At 55.6% G+C, this 18,704-nt stretch overlaps 1 protein-coding gene across 1 annotated transcript; it reads right to left on the bottom strand.

The window, feature by feature from the left end:
* Positions 1-2,037: 2,037 nt before the first annotated feature.
* On the bottom strand, positions 2,038-18,580 carry BPIFB2 (BPI fold containing family B member 2). Its single transcript, XM_035005614.1, has 15 exons — positions 18,472-18,580; positions 16,472-16,565; positions 14,970-15,074; positions 13,954-14,100; positions 12,255-12,315; positions 11,325-11,385; positions 7,075-7,166; positions 6,631-6,816; positions 6,356-6,409; positions 5,665-5,835; positions 5,019-5,086; positions 4,793-4,838; positions 4,041-4,104; positions 3,650-3,726; positions 2,038-2,079 (listed from the first exon to the last, which is right to left on the bottom strand). Exons 1-15 carry the CDS (start codon positions 18,578-18,580, stop codon positions 2,038-2,040), a joined length of 1,377 nt encoding a protein of 458 aa, XP_034861505.1.
* Positions 18,581-18,704: the final 124 nt, after the last annotated feature.

Raw genomic sequence — 18,704 nt, forward strand, 5'->3', positions numbered from 1 at the left:
GGCGGGGAGGTGGGGCGCGGAGGGGGCTAATCTGTGAAGGGGCCAGACCTGAGAGGAGGCGGGCCTTGCCTTCTCCACCCCATGTGTCCGGAGCCGTGACTGCCCCCTTCTCTGAATGCATCCTTGCACTCTCATCCTATGATAAACTATTTATTTTTTTCATGTTTCATTTATTTATTCATGAGAGTCAGAGAGAGAGAGAGAGAGAGAGGCAGAGGGAGAAGCAGGCTCCCCACCTAGCAGGGAGCCCGATTCGGGACTCCATCCCAGGACCCTGGGATCATGACCTGAGCCGAAGGCAGATGCTTAACCATCTGAGCCACCCAGGTGCCCTCATCCTATGATAAATGAGGGAATTCAGTGCGTTCCCTTCAGAGTGAGTGTGATGTTAACCCTTCTCAGCTGCGGGTGTTTGGATCTCTGGACTGACCACTTAACTAGATGGATCCTGGATCCTGAGCTCACAATCTGGTCCTAAGTTATTACCTTTCTCTTCTGGCTGGCTCTGTATCTTAAAAATTTTTGTCTTTCTCATATTCCAAATCACCTCGCCTCAGGCTAAGCCTATATTAAGTACCAATAAAAGTAGGATTAATGAATGAATGAACTAAGCAACCAAATGAAATAAAAATCGTGCTGTCCTGAATACAGCCACAAGGTTGGATGTTACAGCCGGGCCCTCAGAGCTGCTCACACCCCCCCACCCCCCACCCCCCCACCAACCACCCAGACTCTGGGTTTGCTCCAGGCCTCTCAGCCTGTCACACTGAGACTTCAGGGTGAACCCCTAACCCTTAGACGGAGAGGGGCTAGGGTCACACTGTACCAAAGGCTGAGGGTGGGAATTCAGGCACCTTTTACCCCCAGAGAAACATAAACAGAACGTGAATCCTGTATATCTAGGCAGGAAGGAACACTCTGTCTGGCTAAGAGCTTAGCTTATCAAGGGAAGAAAATCACACAGCTTTGGCTTGCCAGGGTTCACGTCCCTTGGTCTTCCTTAGGCCATCTTGTTGTGCATGAGCCTCGGAATGCAGAGAACTTTCAGCGGCAAAGGACTGAGACTTGCTTTGTGAGGCCACAGGCCCAGGAGGCAGGCCCCCTCCTTCCTACAGACACTTGCCTGTGGTCCGAGTAAGCCCAAGGCAGAGACGCTGTCCGAGAAGGCAGTGCACTCCCTGTCACCTGAGGCTTGTGAGCCAAGGACAAGCCCCAGATGGGGTGCTGGTGAGCAGGAGAGGGAACTGGACATCTCATTCCTGGAGCCCAGGAAGGGCGCAGCCCTAGGCATCTGCTGCTGCATCCTGCTCTGAGACCTGGCACATTTCTCTCCTGGCTGGGCCTCAGTCCTCACCTCTGCCAAATGGAGCCCCACAAGCCTGCCTGCCTGACTTGTAAGGCTCCTCTGAGGTTCTAGGAACAAGATGGGGTGTGACACTGTAGAGGGGAGACGCCACCAGCTGAGGACATAGTGCGTCAAGTGTCACTGTGGTATTGGTAACTCATAGCCCTCCTGCCACTCTCCAAGGTCCCCTTTCAAAAGCTGAGTTTCCCTGGGCAACGCAGTGAGGAAGTTAACAGATCTGGTCAACAGAGATGTGGTCACATCCTCTTCTTCTGCCAGGTGGCTTTGATGGCTCCAGGGACAAACAGGACCCAAGAACTGGATGTAGGCAACTAGCCTCAGGTTTGCGCGAATTCACCAGGCCTGGCTGGAAGTTGCGGCTCAAGAGAAAATGTTTAATGCGAGAGGGGACAGGTTGGTACAGCCTGGAGGAGCCACCTGCTGCTGGCATCACAAGGAGGGGGAGGGAAGGGGGAGGGAGGGAAAAGGAGGGGAGGGAAGGGGGCAGGGAAAGGATTCTAGGGGAGGGAGGGGAGCTCAGGCACTCCGTGAAGACTAAACAGCCTGGCTGGATCATCTAGCTCGCTGCTGTTGGCTAAGTGTGGCTCTGCCTCAGTTTCCTAAGTGGCTTAAAGCAAGAGAGTCCCTGAAGCAGGGAGCTGGCCCCTCTTAGCTCTTCTGATGGTCCCACCTCAGCGCTGGTATAAGAGTCCGCTGGATATCACGACGTAGCCCTGGAGGGCACAGAAAAGCATGGGCAGGGTCAGAGGCCACACGAGGACCAATAGGACCCCCAGCTGCCCCATCAGCCTGGCTTTGAGCTCACGGTCTACCACTCTTGCTGGGTATGTCCTGAGGACAGTCCTTTGCCTCTCTGGGCCTCAATTTCCTGCTGTCCCTTGGGAGTGGGAACAGCACCCTCCCTGCAAGCCGACAGTGAGGATGCAGCCAGAGCACGTGGGCAGAGCCCCCAGCGTGGGCTTGTGCACATGGTTGGGACCAACACTGTGTTAGGACTGGGAGTCCAAACACCACGGATCTTCTCCGGGCACAAGTCACCCCAGCAGAGCCAGGAACCTCCCATATATCCTCTGCTCTCTACACCGCACTGCAGAAACGTGCTCAGGGCCTGCTGATCATTCATTCATTCATTCATTCATTCAACAAATCTTCACTGAGCCTCGGCTCTAAGCCAAGCCCCGGGCCACATGCTAGGAACAAGGCAGACCCAGTCCCTGCCCACTCGTAGCTCATGGTCCAATACAGTAGCCATTATTAAATTAAAGCCAATTAAAATGAAACAAAATTTACAATTCAGCTTCATAGTTGCACTAGCCACGTTTCAAGTGCCCAACAGCCACCCGGGCCCAGCGGCTGACCATGCCTACTGTGTTGGACAGTGCAGACTTCCATCCTCCCAGAACATTGTTTTGACAGTGCTGGTCTAGAGACCTTTGGGTTTGGACCCAGTTGGCTGGATCTGTGGGTACCAGGCTGGGTCAGCCACTGACGTGCCTGTTCCAGACAGTCTTAGGGAAATCCCCACTACCAGCCCAGGCTCCAACATGTGCCAATGGTTCCTTTTTTGCAGGGTGGAGCGTGGCCCACCCAAGTGCCTTGGGACCATAGTTCTTAAGCAACCAGGGCATCATCCCCAGAGAAACATCAGTGGGTCGCTCTCAGGGGATCTGAATAACATGCAGATGTTGGGCTTGAGGGACCTTGGCTAAGCTTTCTGTCCTACGCATGTCTTGTTGAGCGAATAGAAAGAGTATTATCATTTTTTATCCCAGGTGAAACAAAAAGAAGTTGTAGGGTCTCACCCTGGACAGTGGTGATTGAACTTCACCCTGGGCCCACAATTTCTCATCAGGGACAGTGATTTTAGAAGGGTCGGGAAGCACCCCTTCCCCCAACCAGCCTGCAGGGGTTCACGTACAAAGCTGGAAGAAACTCCTCTGTCATCGTTTCCAGACACCGAAGGCTGTGCCCACCCCAGGGCACAGATCATGGGACAACTGAAGCCCCCAAATGTGGCCTGGCATGATATCTGACAAGGACTAAAGGGTGGGCGAGACCTGTGCACCAGTGTCTCTGGACATCCTATATTTTCCATCTCACTACCGCTAATGATTCATGGCATGGTCTTGGCAGGAACAGGGCACACCCCCAGGCCTGGCTGAGCCTGCGACCCTACTGTTGGTACTGGCAGGGAGGGAGGGTGAGAGAGATCCCTGCCCTGCTGAGCCCAGCCTTCCCCCAAGGGTGGCAGAAGTCTAGGTAGTCACACCCAAAGGCTCTCACCTCATAGACAAAGACCTCAGGGTTGACATAGTGGAGGTTGACCACACTGGGGAGGGCGATCCCCATGCCCAAGAGAGCTGCAGGGGGGGAAAGAGAAACCAAGCTCAGCTGGTAGGTCGGAGCGGAGCACCGCCGGGAGCCAGCCCTGTGCTGAGGTCCTCAAGTGCGTTGTGACCCTGAGCCCCGAAGACGGCCAGGGAGTGGGAGCCATTATTATTATACTCACTCTACAGAAGGGAAAACTGAGGCTTAGGGAGGGAAAAAACTGAAAAACTCCCACCCTCTTCACGTCTGAGCCCGGGAGGTAGCAAGGGGGCCGGGAGGGAGCGTGGAGCAGAAGTGGGTCAAGGAGGGGGTCAAGGAGGCCCACCGGCGTGGAGGGAGGGCTCACCATTGAGGTGATCGAGCAGGGGCTTCCGGAACAGGGCGTCCATGAGTGGGTGCACTTGATTTGCCTGCAGCCGTGTGGTCAGGGAGATGGGGGACCCTCGGCCCGCTCCGGGCAGGGGCCAGGAGAGAGGGACAGATGGGCCACACGTGAACACACAGACAGACACAGACGCACACGCAAAAAGCAGAGGCACAGGTCACCCCTGTCCTGCCTCAAGCAGAGTCCAGCTACCCCTGGGGCCGGGTCAGCCTTCTGAGAGGAGCCTAAGGCCGGCACCGGACTGCCTGACACCGCGTGGCCGACAGGTGGCTGGCCGCCTTGCTGGTGCTGACCGATGGATGACGGACTGACAGCGGACGGACTGACGGGCCATACAGACTGACAGGCCAGCCAACGAAGAGCTGCTTGGTGGCTAAGGACGTGGCCGAAGGAGCAGCCAGCACTGCCTGACGCTGGCTTGGCGGATTTACCAGTGCACTCCGTGATTCTTGGACTGGCCGGCCGTCACCCACTGGGCAGTGACAGGCTGGCTAGCTGAGCCACCCCACTGAAGCACCAAAGCTGACCGACCGGCTGACCGGCAGACAGACATTCTGTGTGATGGGTGGGCCCCCTGACCGACCACTGTCACCGGGTACCCTGGGGGGAAGCTTGGTCACCGTGGTACACAGGGGCACGGTGTGCCAGCATGCGGGTTCAAGGCCTGCCCCACCCAGCGAGGGGGTCCCCAGAGACCCTGACCCCACACTCACATCGATGAAGCCCACATTGGAGGAGGCCACGGTGAGCTGGATATCCCTGAAAGGGAAGCAGGAGGCTTAGGGCTGGGGCCTAGGTGCCCCCTCCCTCCATACCATGCGTGCGGCCTCCCAGGCTCCTCTGACTGACACTGCGATGGGTGGCGTTGCGAGAAGTGGCTGTGGGCCCATTGCACAGAGGAGCACACCGAGGCTGCTGAATCCAGGAGGCCTTGCTTACCCCAGCACAGAGGTGGTCCCCTGAAGCTTCACCCTGGACATGGAGAGCTGGAGGCTCAGGTTCACGACCTGGGCACGAAGGGAGAGCAAGGTCAAAGAACACAGAGCCACATAGGAGTCTTCAGGTGGCCACCGGCTCCCAGCCACTTCCTGGCTGATTCCGGTGTTCACGGAGCACTCGTGCGTGCCAGGCCCTGCACACTGCACAGTGTGAACGAGACAGACCAGGTCTCTGCCCTTGGGAACCCTCACAGGCCAGGGGAGGAGGTGAACAATGACCAAAGTAACCACACAGGGTCCTTAGTAGCCGGGGCCAGGAAGGCAGAGTAGTAGCATGGAGAGGGCTGATGGGGACCATCTTTCTCAGGGTGGTCCAAGAAGGCTGCCCTGAAAAAGGCTGCAACATTTAAGCTGAGACCTGGAAGATGAGGAGAAGCTAGCCATGCCAAAAACTAGGGGAAGAGCGTCCTAGGCACAGTGTCCAACAGCACGTGCAAAGGGCCTGTGGCAGGAATGTCATGGCCTAGAGAAGGAACAGCAAGGAGACTAGTGTGGACAGAGCAGAGCAAGCGAGGAATGTGGGGCAGGAAGGGAGCTCTTGGGAGTCGCCACCCTCCCGGCCAGCCCCACCAGCCCACCTCACTCACCACATCAAAGGAGAAGAGGGACTGGAAAGCTGAGTCAGAGGCCACAGCCTGGACCTCCACAAAGGGCTGCAGCTGAATTGTGGCATTGTTGGCACGAAGCGTGGCCACGGGCGTGGCACCCAGCCGTACCTTGAGTGTCACAGGCATGGGCTCAGGGAACTGGCGGGCCACCTGGGAGAGTGGAGAGGGAGAGAGGGAGGAGGGCACCTGGGAGCAAAGCCTGGGTGGGCTCTCCACCCATCATGCCTCAGATGAGGCCACCGAGGTGCATCCCCCCAGGCCCCTGGCCCCGCCCTCGGGGATGCCCAGCCTGAAAGGGGTGGTAGGCATGAAGTCGGGGGCAGCCTGTGTGATCTGTGTCAGGAGGGACGGGGGAGCTCAAGGAGGCTCCTGGACCAGACTAGGGGTTGGGTCCTCCCTTAGGAAGCAACCCCTGGGCTTGGTCTTGAAGATGAACAAGAGAAAAGGAAGCAGAAAAGGCCCTCCAGGCAGAGGGTTGCACTTGGACAAAGGCATAGAAGGAGGGTAATAGCATAATCTCTGACCCTGAGGTGGAGAAGGTGCAGAGGTAAGGACACACGCTGAAGCCCACGGGGGACAGATCCGGGCCAGTGGAGGTCCCCCAGCCAGAGAATCTCCCACCCCAGGCCCAGGTCTCAAAGTCCCTGAAATGACCAAAAATGTCACCAACCTCAGGGATGAGCTGGCCCAGCATGGAGGTGTTCAGCAGGTTGTCCTCCGACTTCTGAAATTAACCCCCACGTCCCGACAGGCTTTAGGGCAGCCACTCCTCAAGCCCCACCACCTCTTGACTCCCCTCGGCCCCCTCTTCACCTTTCCAACAGCTACCCTGTGGCCCTAAAGTTGGGCGGCCCCACCCACGGTCTGGCCTCGGCGGGGTCTCCCCAGGCTGGGCCGCAGGGCACGCCTTTCCCCCGCGCTCTGGGCAGCAGGTCCGACCCTCACCAGCTGCCCTGTGATGTCCAGGTTGAGGGCACCCGCCTTCTGCAGCAGTAGGAGGGCAGAGTCAAACAGGTCCTGGGAGAGGCCCATGGTTGCCATGGCACCCTCGGCACCCACGTGAGCTGGCAGCACAAAGTGGGGGGCCTCCACGGGCAGGACGATGGGCTTGCCCAGGAGGAAGAGAATGGCCTACGGGGTTGGTGGGCGGTGAGAGGGAGAAAAGCAGCAGGGCCTCAGTAGGGTGGAGGCTCCGTCCCAGACCCTGAGCTCTCAGATGCCACCCATCCAGCATGCCGCGCGTTGTTCGGCCTCACACCCGTGCCCGCCTCTAAATGCCATTCCAGCTCCTCTCCCTTCAATACCCCTGCTCTTCTAGGAATGTCCCAGGACCCCGAGGACTCCAGAGGCAACAAGCCCACAGCTCTGGGCTGACAAGGCAGCACTTACATTGATATCCAAGGAAATGTAGTCCTTGGTGATGTTGGGCACGTTAATCATGGAGTAGCGAATCTGGGACTCCGGACCCACAGGGTTGAGGTCTAAATAAAAGCAGGATGAAGAAGAAAAGATGGTATACTTAGCCTTATCCACCAATGCCTCATCTATCCAGAAAACTCAATTATCTGACAACTTTGGCTAGCCAGACCCAGGCCAAGGAACAGAAAAGGGAAGAAAAAGGTCTCTGAGTAAGTGAACTTCAGTTGCAAAATACACACAACCAAGATTCAGCCACTCACGCCCTATTGACTCTTCGTTTAGACACAGTTCTAAGAGTTTGGGTTTCTGCTTTCCTGATCAGTGGAAGACGAGAGACCCCGAATTAGAAGGAAGGAAAAGGGTCACACTCCCCCTGCAAAAAGCAAGAGGGAACCACAGAAAAAGAACAGAGGTCACGTTTATCCAGGTCCAGACATTTGACTTACATTGTCCCATTTAATCATCACCACAATCCTGTAAGATTAGGAGCCCATTTTACACACACATGTGCACGCACACACATGCACACACACATGCAGTTTGATATGTTCAGTTGTGCCCAGGATTGTATATCTGGTCTGTCTGACTCTAAAGCTATGTTCTCTCTCCACCTAATCGCACAGCCTCCTGCAGAAACTCAAAAGGCGTGCGCCCCGGGGCCACGCTGTGTGGGAGCACAGAGCAGGGGCTCCCAAGACACCCTCAGGGAGCCTTTCAGGGATGCACAGAGGAGAGTCCAGTTCCTATAGGGCAAGTTTCCCCCAAAGCTCAGAATATTCTGATTGGGGAGGTTGCCAAGGGTGAGTCACTTGTGGGAACCGCATTTCGGGACACGGCTAGGCGAGCCAGAATGGCAGGTGGAGGCTCAACCCCACTCTCAGGAAAACCCAGCTTTTAGCAACAGGTCCTCAAGGGCTCTGAATGACCAAGGTGTGTGTGTGTATGTGTGTGTCCATCAGATTTCTGCCGGATTTTCTAATGTCTCTTCTGGATTTAATTTTATTCCCTCTAATGTTTTGGAAATTTCTTGTGATCATAAAAGCAATATAGTATGATTCCATTTCTACAGCTCAGTGGCCGTCAAAGATTGGGCTGGTAGCAGGAGGGGGGCAGCTCAGGGGGATTTGAGGGGCTGGCAAGATGTCTTGTATCTCGAGTTTAGTGGTGGTCACACAACTGTGACTCAGAGGACAGGACACTAAAAAGAATAAATTACTGTGTTTTTAAAATGAATTAAAACATGAAAAATTTAAAAATGATACATATTCACTGTGGACATATAGACACATTTTTTGAAGGATGGAAAAAAAATATAGCCCAGAATCTCAAATTTATTTTTTTCAGTATTTTCTTCTGCAGAGACAAACGGCCCCCCATCTGTCCCTCACTCAGTAAAGCTGCAGCGAAGCCAAGTGTCGCTTCGGGCCCTTCTCTGTTTTCTTTATAGAGTGCCATTATAGCTTAGTTAAGGGCACAGTTCTCAAGGCAGACTGCCTCAGTTTCTTCATCTGTAAAATGGAGCTAATAATGTTACAGTAAATATTAACTTTCACTATACTGTATTTTGCCAGGCATATTGCCAAGTGATTGAAAGAAGGCCCTTTAAGCTCTGCTTTTTAGTGGCTCAGTTCACCCCACACTGTAGCTACCCAGGACTCATGTAAACAGTCCCCTAGGCCTGAATGCTTAGATTTCTTTTACTAGATTGTTTTTAATTCCTCAAAGAAAACGGCAAGAGCTGGTCTTTGCTATGAACCCAATTACAAGGCGTCTCGATGGAGATCACCCCACTGAGGAAGAAGGGAGGGATGAACATTTATTGAGCCTCTTGTCCACCAGGCTCTTAACCTGTTCTGTCCGGTAGCAGCACATGGGAGAAACAGGAATTCTGAGCCCTGTTTTTCTGGATTGAAATAGGCTCAGAGAGATGGAGCGACTTCCCTAAGATCACACAGCAATGGAGCCAGAAGGCCAGAATTTAACTTCATGTCCTTTGATTCCAAGTCCTGTCTCCTTGCTCGCTTGGTGCCTCCAGTGAAGGTAATATGGGGGGGGGGGGGCAGCACTGAGGGGAGTGGGCGTAATCAAGGAATGTTCCCTGAGGGGACTGTGAGCCAGGCCATGAAGTCTGGGCAGAGCAGTGGTTGGACATGTAAGGAGGAGAAAATCAGCCTGAGTCCGTTCATGGATGGCTCTCGCGCCACACTGAGGATTTTAGACTCAGAGCCTCTAATTCCCCATCTCTGTATCAGGGATACTAATGCCACCTCATGGGACTGTTGTGAATATTTGCATAAGAGGGACACCTGGGTGGCTCAGTCGTTAAGCGTCTGCCTTCAGCTCAGGTCATGATCTCGGGGTCCTGGGATCGAACGCTGTATCGGGCTCCCTGCTCCGTGGGAAGCCTGCTTCTCCCTCTCCCACTTCCCCTGCTTGTGTTCCTGCTCTCGCTATCTCTCTCTGTCAAATAAATAAAATCTAGGGGCACCTGGGTGGCTCAGTCGTTAAGCATCTGCCTTCGGCTCAGATCATGATCTCGGGGTCCTGGGATGGAGCCCCGCATCGGGCTCCCTGCTCGGCAGGAAGCCTGCTTCTCCCTCTCCCACTCCCCCTGCTTGTGTTCCCTCTCCCGCTGTGTCTCTCTCTGTCAAATAAATAAAATCTTAAAAAAAAAAAAAGTTTGCACAAGAAAGCCAAAGCTAGCTTGATATGAAAATATTCACTACAGAGCCCACCGCAGACGCTGCCAAGCCGTCCCTCCCAGCCTAACAGCATCATGCCGCCCCGCTCCTGTCCCCACACACCCACTCCCGCGCACTTGTCCCATGCTGTGTCACCGTTAGATGTAAACCCCTGACTCAAAGCAAAGCCAACCAATTGCAAAGTCCAGCTGGCAACAGTCAACAGCTCTGGAGTTTAGAAAGTCGGTGACGGTGACCTAGGGAAAGCGCTAGAATCCCAGGCAAAGCCGTCAGATAGAAGAAGTTGTGTTTCAACAGGAGCATCTTCAAACAGCTGTGTGGGGAAACAGAGGGATCCCTGGATTTTGCTCAGGGCTCACTGAGCACATACTACCCCCTAAATCAACAAAGGATGCATTTTTGGCCAGTCTGGGGACAGGCAGGGGATCACCAGTGTCGTTATTAATGTTGATGAATACTACTGAAAAGAAGACGAGGCTGGCCTGCTTTCATAACCTTTAGCTTCATATTGTGAGATGAAGTCCTGATTGAGCCTCCTTTAGGCCACCACCGTGGCCACGCTTCTGTGTGGACCATGGTGGTGGCTGCGAGCCACCTGTGGTCGTGGAGGAAGGCCTGGGGGGCAGTGGGGAGGTGACTGATGAGTGGTGGGAGTTGGCAGATATATATATGCCCCAGCTCCTGCCCCTCGGGGAGGATGCAGGCACGGACCCCTCAATCTCCAAGAGCCCCTCGGTGGGAGTGCATCGCAGTGCCTGCTCACGAGCACACCCTCCTTCCCTGTTGCTGCGCCCCTTCCCCACCCGTGCCCCTAGGACCCACCCCATCCCAGCCACTTACGCCCACATCTTGTCTCAGGGTCTGCTTGTGGGGGGATTAGCCTACAGGGCTTTCTCCTAATATACTCCTCATCCTCCCTGGATAGGAGGACCCCCGGGAAAATCAGAGACGGACTAGCCAGACAGCAGATGGAGAGGAGAGGGAGGCTTGCCTCTGGGTGGGTGGATGGCCCTTGAGAAGGGGAGCAGGGGTGAGGGCACTTGCGAGCAGGTGAGCCTGAGTTCTGTTGAGCACATGCTGAATCAGAGGAGCCTGTGAGACCTCCAGGAGAAGGGGTGCAGCAGGAAATGGAATGTGAGGGCCTGAGCCCCAAAGTGCCAGGGGGAGGGTCCGCCAAAGACTGTGGGAGAGGTGGGAGCAAAACTGGGGGAGGTTGGGGTCTTTGAGTCTCCAGGCAGGGGAGGAAACAACAGCAAAGTGAATGTACTCTCCCCAGCCCCCCCCCCCACACGCATGTTTGCACACTTGCATGCCCACACTAAACGTTCAAAACTCAATTCCAGAATTCGGAGATTCCCTGAGTTCATCAATATTCATCAAATTCCCTGAGTTCAGTCATCCTATGATTGATCTCCCAGAGGTCAGCCCTGACTAGGGGGGTATCTTTGAAGGGTCTTGGGGGCCCCAGCGCGGCTCAGAGGCCCCAGTCCCCGCCCCCCCGGGGCTCCCAGGTCTTACCAATTAAAGTGCCCAGGTGGACATTGAGGCCTTGCACCAGGTTGGAGATGCTCAGGCATAGCTGTGGCAAGACAGAGGAGGAGGCTGGTGAGGAAGGCGCTGGGGCTGCCTGGGTAAGACCGGGAGAGTCTAGGGTCCCAGCTGAGGCCTGGAGTCCCGCCCTCCCTCCACCACCCACGGCGCTCGCTCTGCCAAACTGTTCTAAACTCCCCACGGATGTTAGTGCGCTCAACCCCCCAGCCAGCCCACAGGGGAGGTTTACTCTCTGCACGACGGGTGTGGAATTGGGGGCAGAAGGAGGTCAGGTGACTCGTCCAGGTGCCCCAGCTGGGAAGGAGGGCACCAGGATTCAAACCCAGGCCACCCCTGGCTCCAGTGCCCGTGCTCCTGTCCACTTCCATTTTGTCTCTTTTTCACAAGCCACGTGGCCCCTGAATGCACCGCCTCCTCCTCACCCTCCAGCATGGAACTGGGGTTGGCCCAAGAGCCTGAGCCTCCCTCCCCAGCAACACCCCCCGCCGAACTCACCCTTATTTGGGCTTCTCCATCACTGCCCTGGACCCTCACCCCAGCCCCTTCCCTGCCCTCCTGGGAGAACGGAGAAGCCCCACGAAGGGTCTTCTATTTAAAAAAAAAAAAAGCAGGAACAGGGACACCTGGGTGGCTCAGTCGGTTAAGGTCATGATCTGGGGGTCCTGGGATCGAGCCCCACAGCAGGTTCCCCGCTCAGCAGGGGAGGTCTGCTTGTCCCTCTCTCTCTGCTTGTGCTCTCTCTCTCTCTCTCTTTGTCAAATAAATCAATTAAATCTTTTCTAAAAATTTTAAAAAAGCAGTAAGAATCCCCATCTCTCCCATGCCTGCCATCCCCCGTTCATCCACACGCCCTCTGAGGTTAGGAGGCCCTCCGTCGCGGGACAGCTGGTCCTTTACCTTGTTCCGCAGCACAGCTTTGATGTGCTTCTGTACTGGGACCAGCAGCCCAGGGGCCACGCTGAGAAAGAGAGAGAGACAGTGCTCCTGAGCTCCAGGTCACGCGTTCGGGCCCGTTTCTCCTGGCAAAGCCACTGTCGGAGAGACGGTGTCTCCCCCAAGCCAGGGGGCCAGTGAGTTCTATTCTGCACCTTGTCATGTGCCGACACAGTGCCAGCACCATTGTCCCCACAGATGAGGAAACCGAGCCTCAAAGTAGAGGTCACTGGTTCCGGGGTCCGGAAGTGGCCAAAACGTGATGGTGAGGCCAGGCTTTGGGGAGACAGAGAAGACGCTGCAAAGGCCAGACTCAGCCACGTTCCTGGCCAGCTGGCTTCCTGGCCGCTTTGAGCCCAGTGAGCTGGGGGTGCTTCCTGCTTGGGCTCCAATGCTGTGTGACATACCCAGTAAAGTCCCTTTCTCATTCTGTGCCTCAGTTTCCCCTCTGAACAATGGGAGATGGGTCTAAGTGGTTTCTCAGCAGGGATCCATAGGAAACTATGGTTCTTTGGGGTTTCTTTTAAGTTTTTATTTAAATTTCAGTTAATGAAGAGTCTGTTTCTTGGTTTGCCTCTCTCTCTCTTTCTCCCCCCTTTGTTCCTTTGTTTTGTTTCTTAAATTCAACATGTGAGTGAAACCATATGGCGTCTGTCTTTCTCTGACTGACTTATTTCGTTTAGCATTACACTCTCCAGCTCGGTCCATGTCGTTGCAAATGATAAGATTTCATTCTTTTTCATGGCTGAGTAAATTTCCATGGTGTGTGCGCGTGTGTGTATCACGTCTTCTTTATCCGTTCATAAATGGCGATCCAAGCTGCAGCCCAAGCTCACTGACTGCATCTCAGTGGAGGTGGGGGGATGGCAGCTGTGTTTTTAATGCCACTAACTTCTGGGCTTTCCTTTCTGTGAGCAGCTGCTGCTGCCCGTGAGGGTGGCGGGGGGTCACGGGACACGAGCAGGGATGGACTGATTCCCAGCCCCCTCTGTGGAGAGAGGCCAGTTCCGAGTTCCCACCCAGCTCACATGTGGGAAGGGAGACATCATGCAGGAGGTGGGGTTCGAACCCACTCCACCGTTTGCCCGCAGTGTAAACTTAGGCAAGTCACTTAACCGTTCTGTGCCTCCATTTGTTCTCTTGTAAAATGGAGGGAATCCTTGTGCCTTCCTGGCTGGGCTACTGTGATGTAGTAAAGGGTTTGAATCTGCCCTGCACACAGCAGGTGCTCCGGAGGTGGGAGCTGTGGTCAGCTTTAGAGGCAGCCCTGACTCACAGTGAGGTTGACGGGTCCCAGCCCCCTGGACCTCAGAATCCCCATCCCTGCAGGGAGGGACAGCCCCTGAGGCCCGTGGTGGCCCCATCAGGCCAGCATCCTCCCTGAGTACTACGGCAATGGCTGGCGTGCATGGTCATGGGCTGTGGGGGGGGCTGGGGGTGCAGTAGAGGGGACGTGGCCTCTGGCTGCACACTCTCTGGGTAACTTTGGGCAAGTCCCTCCCCTTCCCTGAGCCTCAGTGTCCTCAGCCATAAAACAGGTGTGATCCTGGGGCTCTCTCAGGCCCCTTGTGGCAATTGGGTGAAGGCTGGAGTAGGAAGCTCGAGAAATGGCACCACAACCTTGGTGTTGGACCCTGCAGCCCCGCCCCTGCCAGGCACTCACCTGGCATTGCCCTCAGATACCGCGGCGTTGTGGAAGAGTGGGAGGCAGGCAGAGAGGCTGACCACGGGAGTCCTGATGGAGCCCTGAGCCACGTTGGCATCAGCCAGCAGGACCACGGGCAGCGTCAGCTCCAGGGGCTCGGGGACTCTGCGCGACACCGTTCCTGAGCCCCAGCAGCACCGCCCAGCAAAGCCTACCCTGCAAACCCCCCTGACCTGAGCCTGCCTTCCACTTGACACAGGCAGGACCCCCACTCAGCATGAGATGGCCCCCTGGGGGCAGGCTCAAGGCCCTCCAAACTCCACTCGGGGTCACGGACATTGCAGCAGAGGGGTGTGAACTCTGGCTCCCTACGCCCTCTCCCTGTGCGACCCTGGGCCGGTCACTCCCCATCCCCCATCCTGAGCCTCCAGTTTCCTCTTCTGCCGAATAGACATGAGAGTGACAACACCTCTCTCTCAGGGCCGTGCTGAGCTTTCTGCGAGGCAGCCGTGTGGAAACGCCCCGCCTGGAGCCTGGCCCCCAGTGAGCACTCACACAATGTCAGCACAAACAAGTTCAAATCAAAGAGATCCCTCTGAACGCCCGGCTGATCATTTGGAAATCAAACACATACAAAGTGCCTGGGACACAGAAATAATTCTAATAGCGACATTTACTGAGCACCTACTCTGTGCCTCGCACTGAGAAAGGGGAGGTGTGATTTTAATTATAGCATGGAGCGTACGCTGCATTCCCCCAAAGCCGTGCTGCAGAGTTTCCTCCCACTTCCCAGAGCGGGAGACTGAGGGCTGCAGGGGTGAACCCGCTGCCTGGTTACACGGGTGTGGAGCAGGGCCCAGGGTCTCAAATTCTCACTGTCTCACGCCCCCACGGGAGGGTGGGAAAGAGCACTGGACAGGGAGTGGAAGGCTTGAGTGCAGGACCTTGGAGTTGCTAGCCCCTCTCCCCTCACTCTGCCCCTTGGGGCTTCCCTGAAAATCCTTCTGCACACCCCCGCCAGGAGATTCACTCACCGAAAGACCTTGAAAGTAAAATTGGCTGCTACCAACATGCGTACCCCAAAATCGGCAACGAACTTCAGGTTGAATTGGGGCACATGGACATTCGAAATCTGGATCCTGCAGGGTGGGAATGGAGGTGACAGGGTGGCTCCCATTAAACCTTGGAATCAACTCTGGGGCAGGTGTTATGAGCCATATCCACACTGCTGATGTTATGAAGAGGGACTCTCTGACTATTGGAACCATGGAATGAGGAAGAGGTAGTGAGTTCTCCAACCTAGGGGGCATGCAAGCCATTGTTGGACAACCAGCTGGCAGGGAAAGGGTGCAGACTGGATTCCCAGCCTGGGGCAGGAATTGAGGGAGAGGATTGTTCGGGTCTCGGAGGGATTTTAGTTTCTGACAGAGGTTGGGAAAGCTTGGAAGGTGGGATGCACAGAAGGCAGAAATCCCCTCTGTAGCATTCTAGTCTACAGCTTTGGCTGGTAGCCCTCCAGGAACAGGAAACTCATTCCCTTCAAAGCTACCTATTCTGACTGCTAAGTACTTTCTAAATAATTTTCTCTTTTTTTCCTCAATGAGTCATCTTTTCCCCTACACCAGTGTTGGGGGTGGGAATTCAGACACTACAAAACGATATAAATTTGAAAAGTCACATCAAAACTCCACCCTCAAACACTCTCCCTGTTGGCACTTAGCGGACATCTTTCTGCGACTCTCTCTGGGACACAGGCTGACCGAGAACCTGCTTCTTTTCACTCGACAACCGCCTTGGATGTATTCCCACTTCTGCAAACAAGGACACTCAGTGCTGTTGGCCAACAGCCAGGTGGGGCCAACCGTAAACCCTGAGGAATCCTCCACTGTCGGGTGTGTCTGCGTCGTTCCCAGTTCACCATCCGCCAAGGGCAGGACCCCAGCCCTACCCTCAGGGCCTCGTACTGGGGGCCTCCACCCCAGCTGCTGGTTTGTCCAATGTTTTTTAATTAGTTGCCATCATTCAAAACTTGATAGATTTTAAATACATATATGACTTCTCTTGGGAATCCAGAGATCCAGCAATAGTGCGTGTGTTCGCACATGGTTGGGGACAACTCGCCCGGCCCCTGGATCTGAGTTTGAGATGGCCCCCATCTCCCTCTGCTTTTGAGTGTCTGTTCATTACAGAGGCGTGGGGGTGCTTCGGCTCAGACTTGGGTCTAAATTCAGTGTCTCATTTTTGGAGAAAGTAGCCAAAGGTCCTGCCAGCCCTAGGGACCCAGGAGCTACAGTCTTGGCCCCTGGGGGCAGAAATCTACTAATTCAGAGGCACCAACCCCCCAACCCCCGCCGCCCCCGCCATGTCTCCACCTCGGTCCCACCTCCTCAATTACCTTGTGACCACTCACTTAAAGGGTGGGAATATCTAACCTGGTGAGGGAAGCACTCATCCAGCTGGTGGGAAACACTCACCTATACGTGGGGTATTCATCCGGCAGGCTAAAGCATTTTCCCCAGTAGGTGGGAGCACTCACCTGGTGGGCTGATGCACCTCGCCATTCCAGTCCAAGAAATACGGGACTGTGACCTGCAGAGCCTGCTGAAGAGGGGCTTTCCCGATTTCCGACACTGGGGGGCCAGAGCAGGATAAAGTCAGGCTGCCCTCCGGGGCCACCGAGCAAGACCACACGACCCACCACCCTCCGCCCCACATCTTGGGCAGAGAGGACTCAGAGACTGGAAGGGTCACCCTTGCCCACGGAGGTTGAGGACTGCTGGGGACCAATCCCAGCTCTGCTACTCACTATCGATGTGGCTGCTCTGTGTCTCAGTTTTCCCTTCTGTAAACTTGCAATGATTATGATGGTACCCATCCCGTAGCGTCTTTGTAAAGCCTCGGTGCACAGTAAATGTTAGCTCTTACTGTTGCTATTTATTTGGGTAATAATAATGACTGTCTCCCTTTGGGCCAAACACGGTTCTGAGTGATGTAGCTACACTGTGCCCGGTTTACCGAGAGGTGGAAGACACCTGGGAAGGGGAAGTTGGATTGGCTGAGGCGCCTGCTCCCAAGCTCCTGGACCTCCTCACGCACCTGTCCTGCTGGGCGAGGGAGGTACTAATCAAACAATTCAACATGGAGTGGAACGAAGACGAGAGGGGATGGGGCTGGAAGGGAGCACCAAATGAAGAGTCCAGAGGCCTGAACTTCACTCAGGCTCCCTGTGGGAACTTAGAAAGAGGCGTGTGTGGCCCAGGCTTCCCGCTGGATTTCCACCAAGAACACAGGCCGGTGAGCCTGGGATGGCTCTCTGGAGACAAAGGAGCCTCACAGAGGATGGGCAGAGGGAGGATGGCCAGCGGGAGGCAGCAGGCCTCATGGCCCTGCCTGTCGCTTCCGTGAATGGCTCCATGTGCCAGGCACAGACTAACACGGGTCACTGACCCCTTTCACCGCCTGCCTGTCTGCCCTACCTTGGTGCTTCGTGGCCTGGGCCACGGAAAGTCTCTTCTATGCCCTGACCTGAGTGTCTCACACCGTAATCTGAGTTTGGTCCGGTCTTGGGGGAAATGGCTTCTGATTTCTCACCCCTGACGCAGCTTTGGTGGGATCCTGGGAGCAACTGAGGGGAACTTTTGTCCCTCCCTGGGCCTAGGTTTTCTCATTGTGCCTTCCTCGGGGGATGGGGCAGGTCTTAGAAGGATGGGGCAGGGGGCGCCTGGGTGGCTCAGTTGGTTAAGCGACTGCCTTCAGCTCAGGTCATGATCCTGGGGTCCCGGGATCGAGTCCTGCATCGGGCTCCCTGCTCGGCAGGGAGTCTGCTTCTCCCTCTCCCGCTCCCCCCTCTTGTGCTCTCTCTCTCACTCTCTCTCTCAGATAAATAAATAAAATCTTTAAAAAAAAAAAAGAAGGATGGGGCAGTGTCATAGGATAGAGACCTTCCCCGAGAGGGGCCCAGAGCAGGGCTGGTCTTCTCGCCGTGTGCCCCACAGAGATCTAGCTCTGGGACACTCCCTCCAGTATTGTGCTAGACCCTTCCCCCAGCATGCACGTGCGCACACCGCCCCCTACCATGCACACCTTCATGGGTGCCCCCAGGGAGGGCAGCCACACCCATACACACACCCAGGCACGTACTGTGACACCTGGCGCACGCATGGTGGATGTGGTTAGACGCCCTCCCCGACGCTCAAGGACACGCGTGGGCACATCTCCATGGATTTTCAGACTTCTACACAGACACACGCAAGCAAAAGTAGTCACTCAGACCAAGCCATGCCCACACCACGGGGGCACGCGAGCACAATCACGCGTGCACGCACGCATGGTGGACATGACTACGCTCCCACGCACACATTCACTTTTTAAGTGTTTGCCGAGCGGCACTTTGTCAGACCTTGTCTGGGGGCCAGGGACACAGAGGCACAGGAGATAAAATCCAGGTCCTCGTGGGGCTTTTGGGGTCCCACACTTGGGACCGTGCGCGTGCTCGCGCGCAGACACCCACAGGAGAGGCCACGGCGCGTCTCTTACCGTAGCTCAGCATGGCCTTGTTGAGTCTGACCACGGTGCCCGGCAGGGAGGTGCTGGCCACAGGCATCAGCAGTGCTAAGAGCAGACCCAGCCTGCACGCCCGAGCCATCGCTGTCGTGGCCACTGGCCCCCAAGATCTGTGGGCTGGGGTGGGCACAAGCATCAGAGAGCTTGTCCAGAACGCGCCCCCTCCGGGCTGCTGGAACCCCACCCCAGCCTGGAGGTCGCAAGCC

Source organism: Mirounga leonina, unplaced genomic scaffold (genome assembly GCF_011800145.1).
Source record: "Mirounga leonina isolate KUSES-001 unplaced genomic scaffold, KU_Mleo_1.0 Mir_150, whole genome shotgun sequence".
In the NCBI taxonomy this organism is placed as follows: domain Eukaryota; kingdom Metazoa; phylum Chordata; class Mammalia; order Carnivora; family Phocidae; genus Mirounga; species Mirounga leonina.

What these genes read in the sequence shown, in the direction of transcription:
- BPIFB2 (XM_035005614.1), bottom strand. Translation starts at nt 18,580, where the DNA reads ATGGCTCGGGCGTGCAGGCTGGGTCTGCTCTTAGCACTGCTGATGCCT. An exon ending in TGGGCCAGCTCATCCCTGAG is followed by an intron (nt 5,836 to 6,355) that starts GTTGGTGACATT and finishes CCACTCTCCCAG; the next exon opens with GTGGCCCGCCAGTTCCCTGA. An exon ending in CCCTCTTCTCCTTTGATGTG is followed by an intron (nt 5,087 to 5,664) that starts GTGAGTGAGGTG and finishes CTTCGTGCCCAG; the next exon opens with GTCGTGAACCTGAGCCTCCA.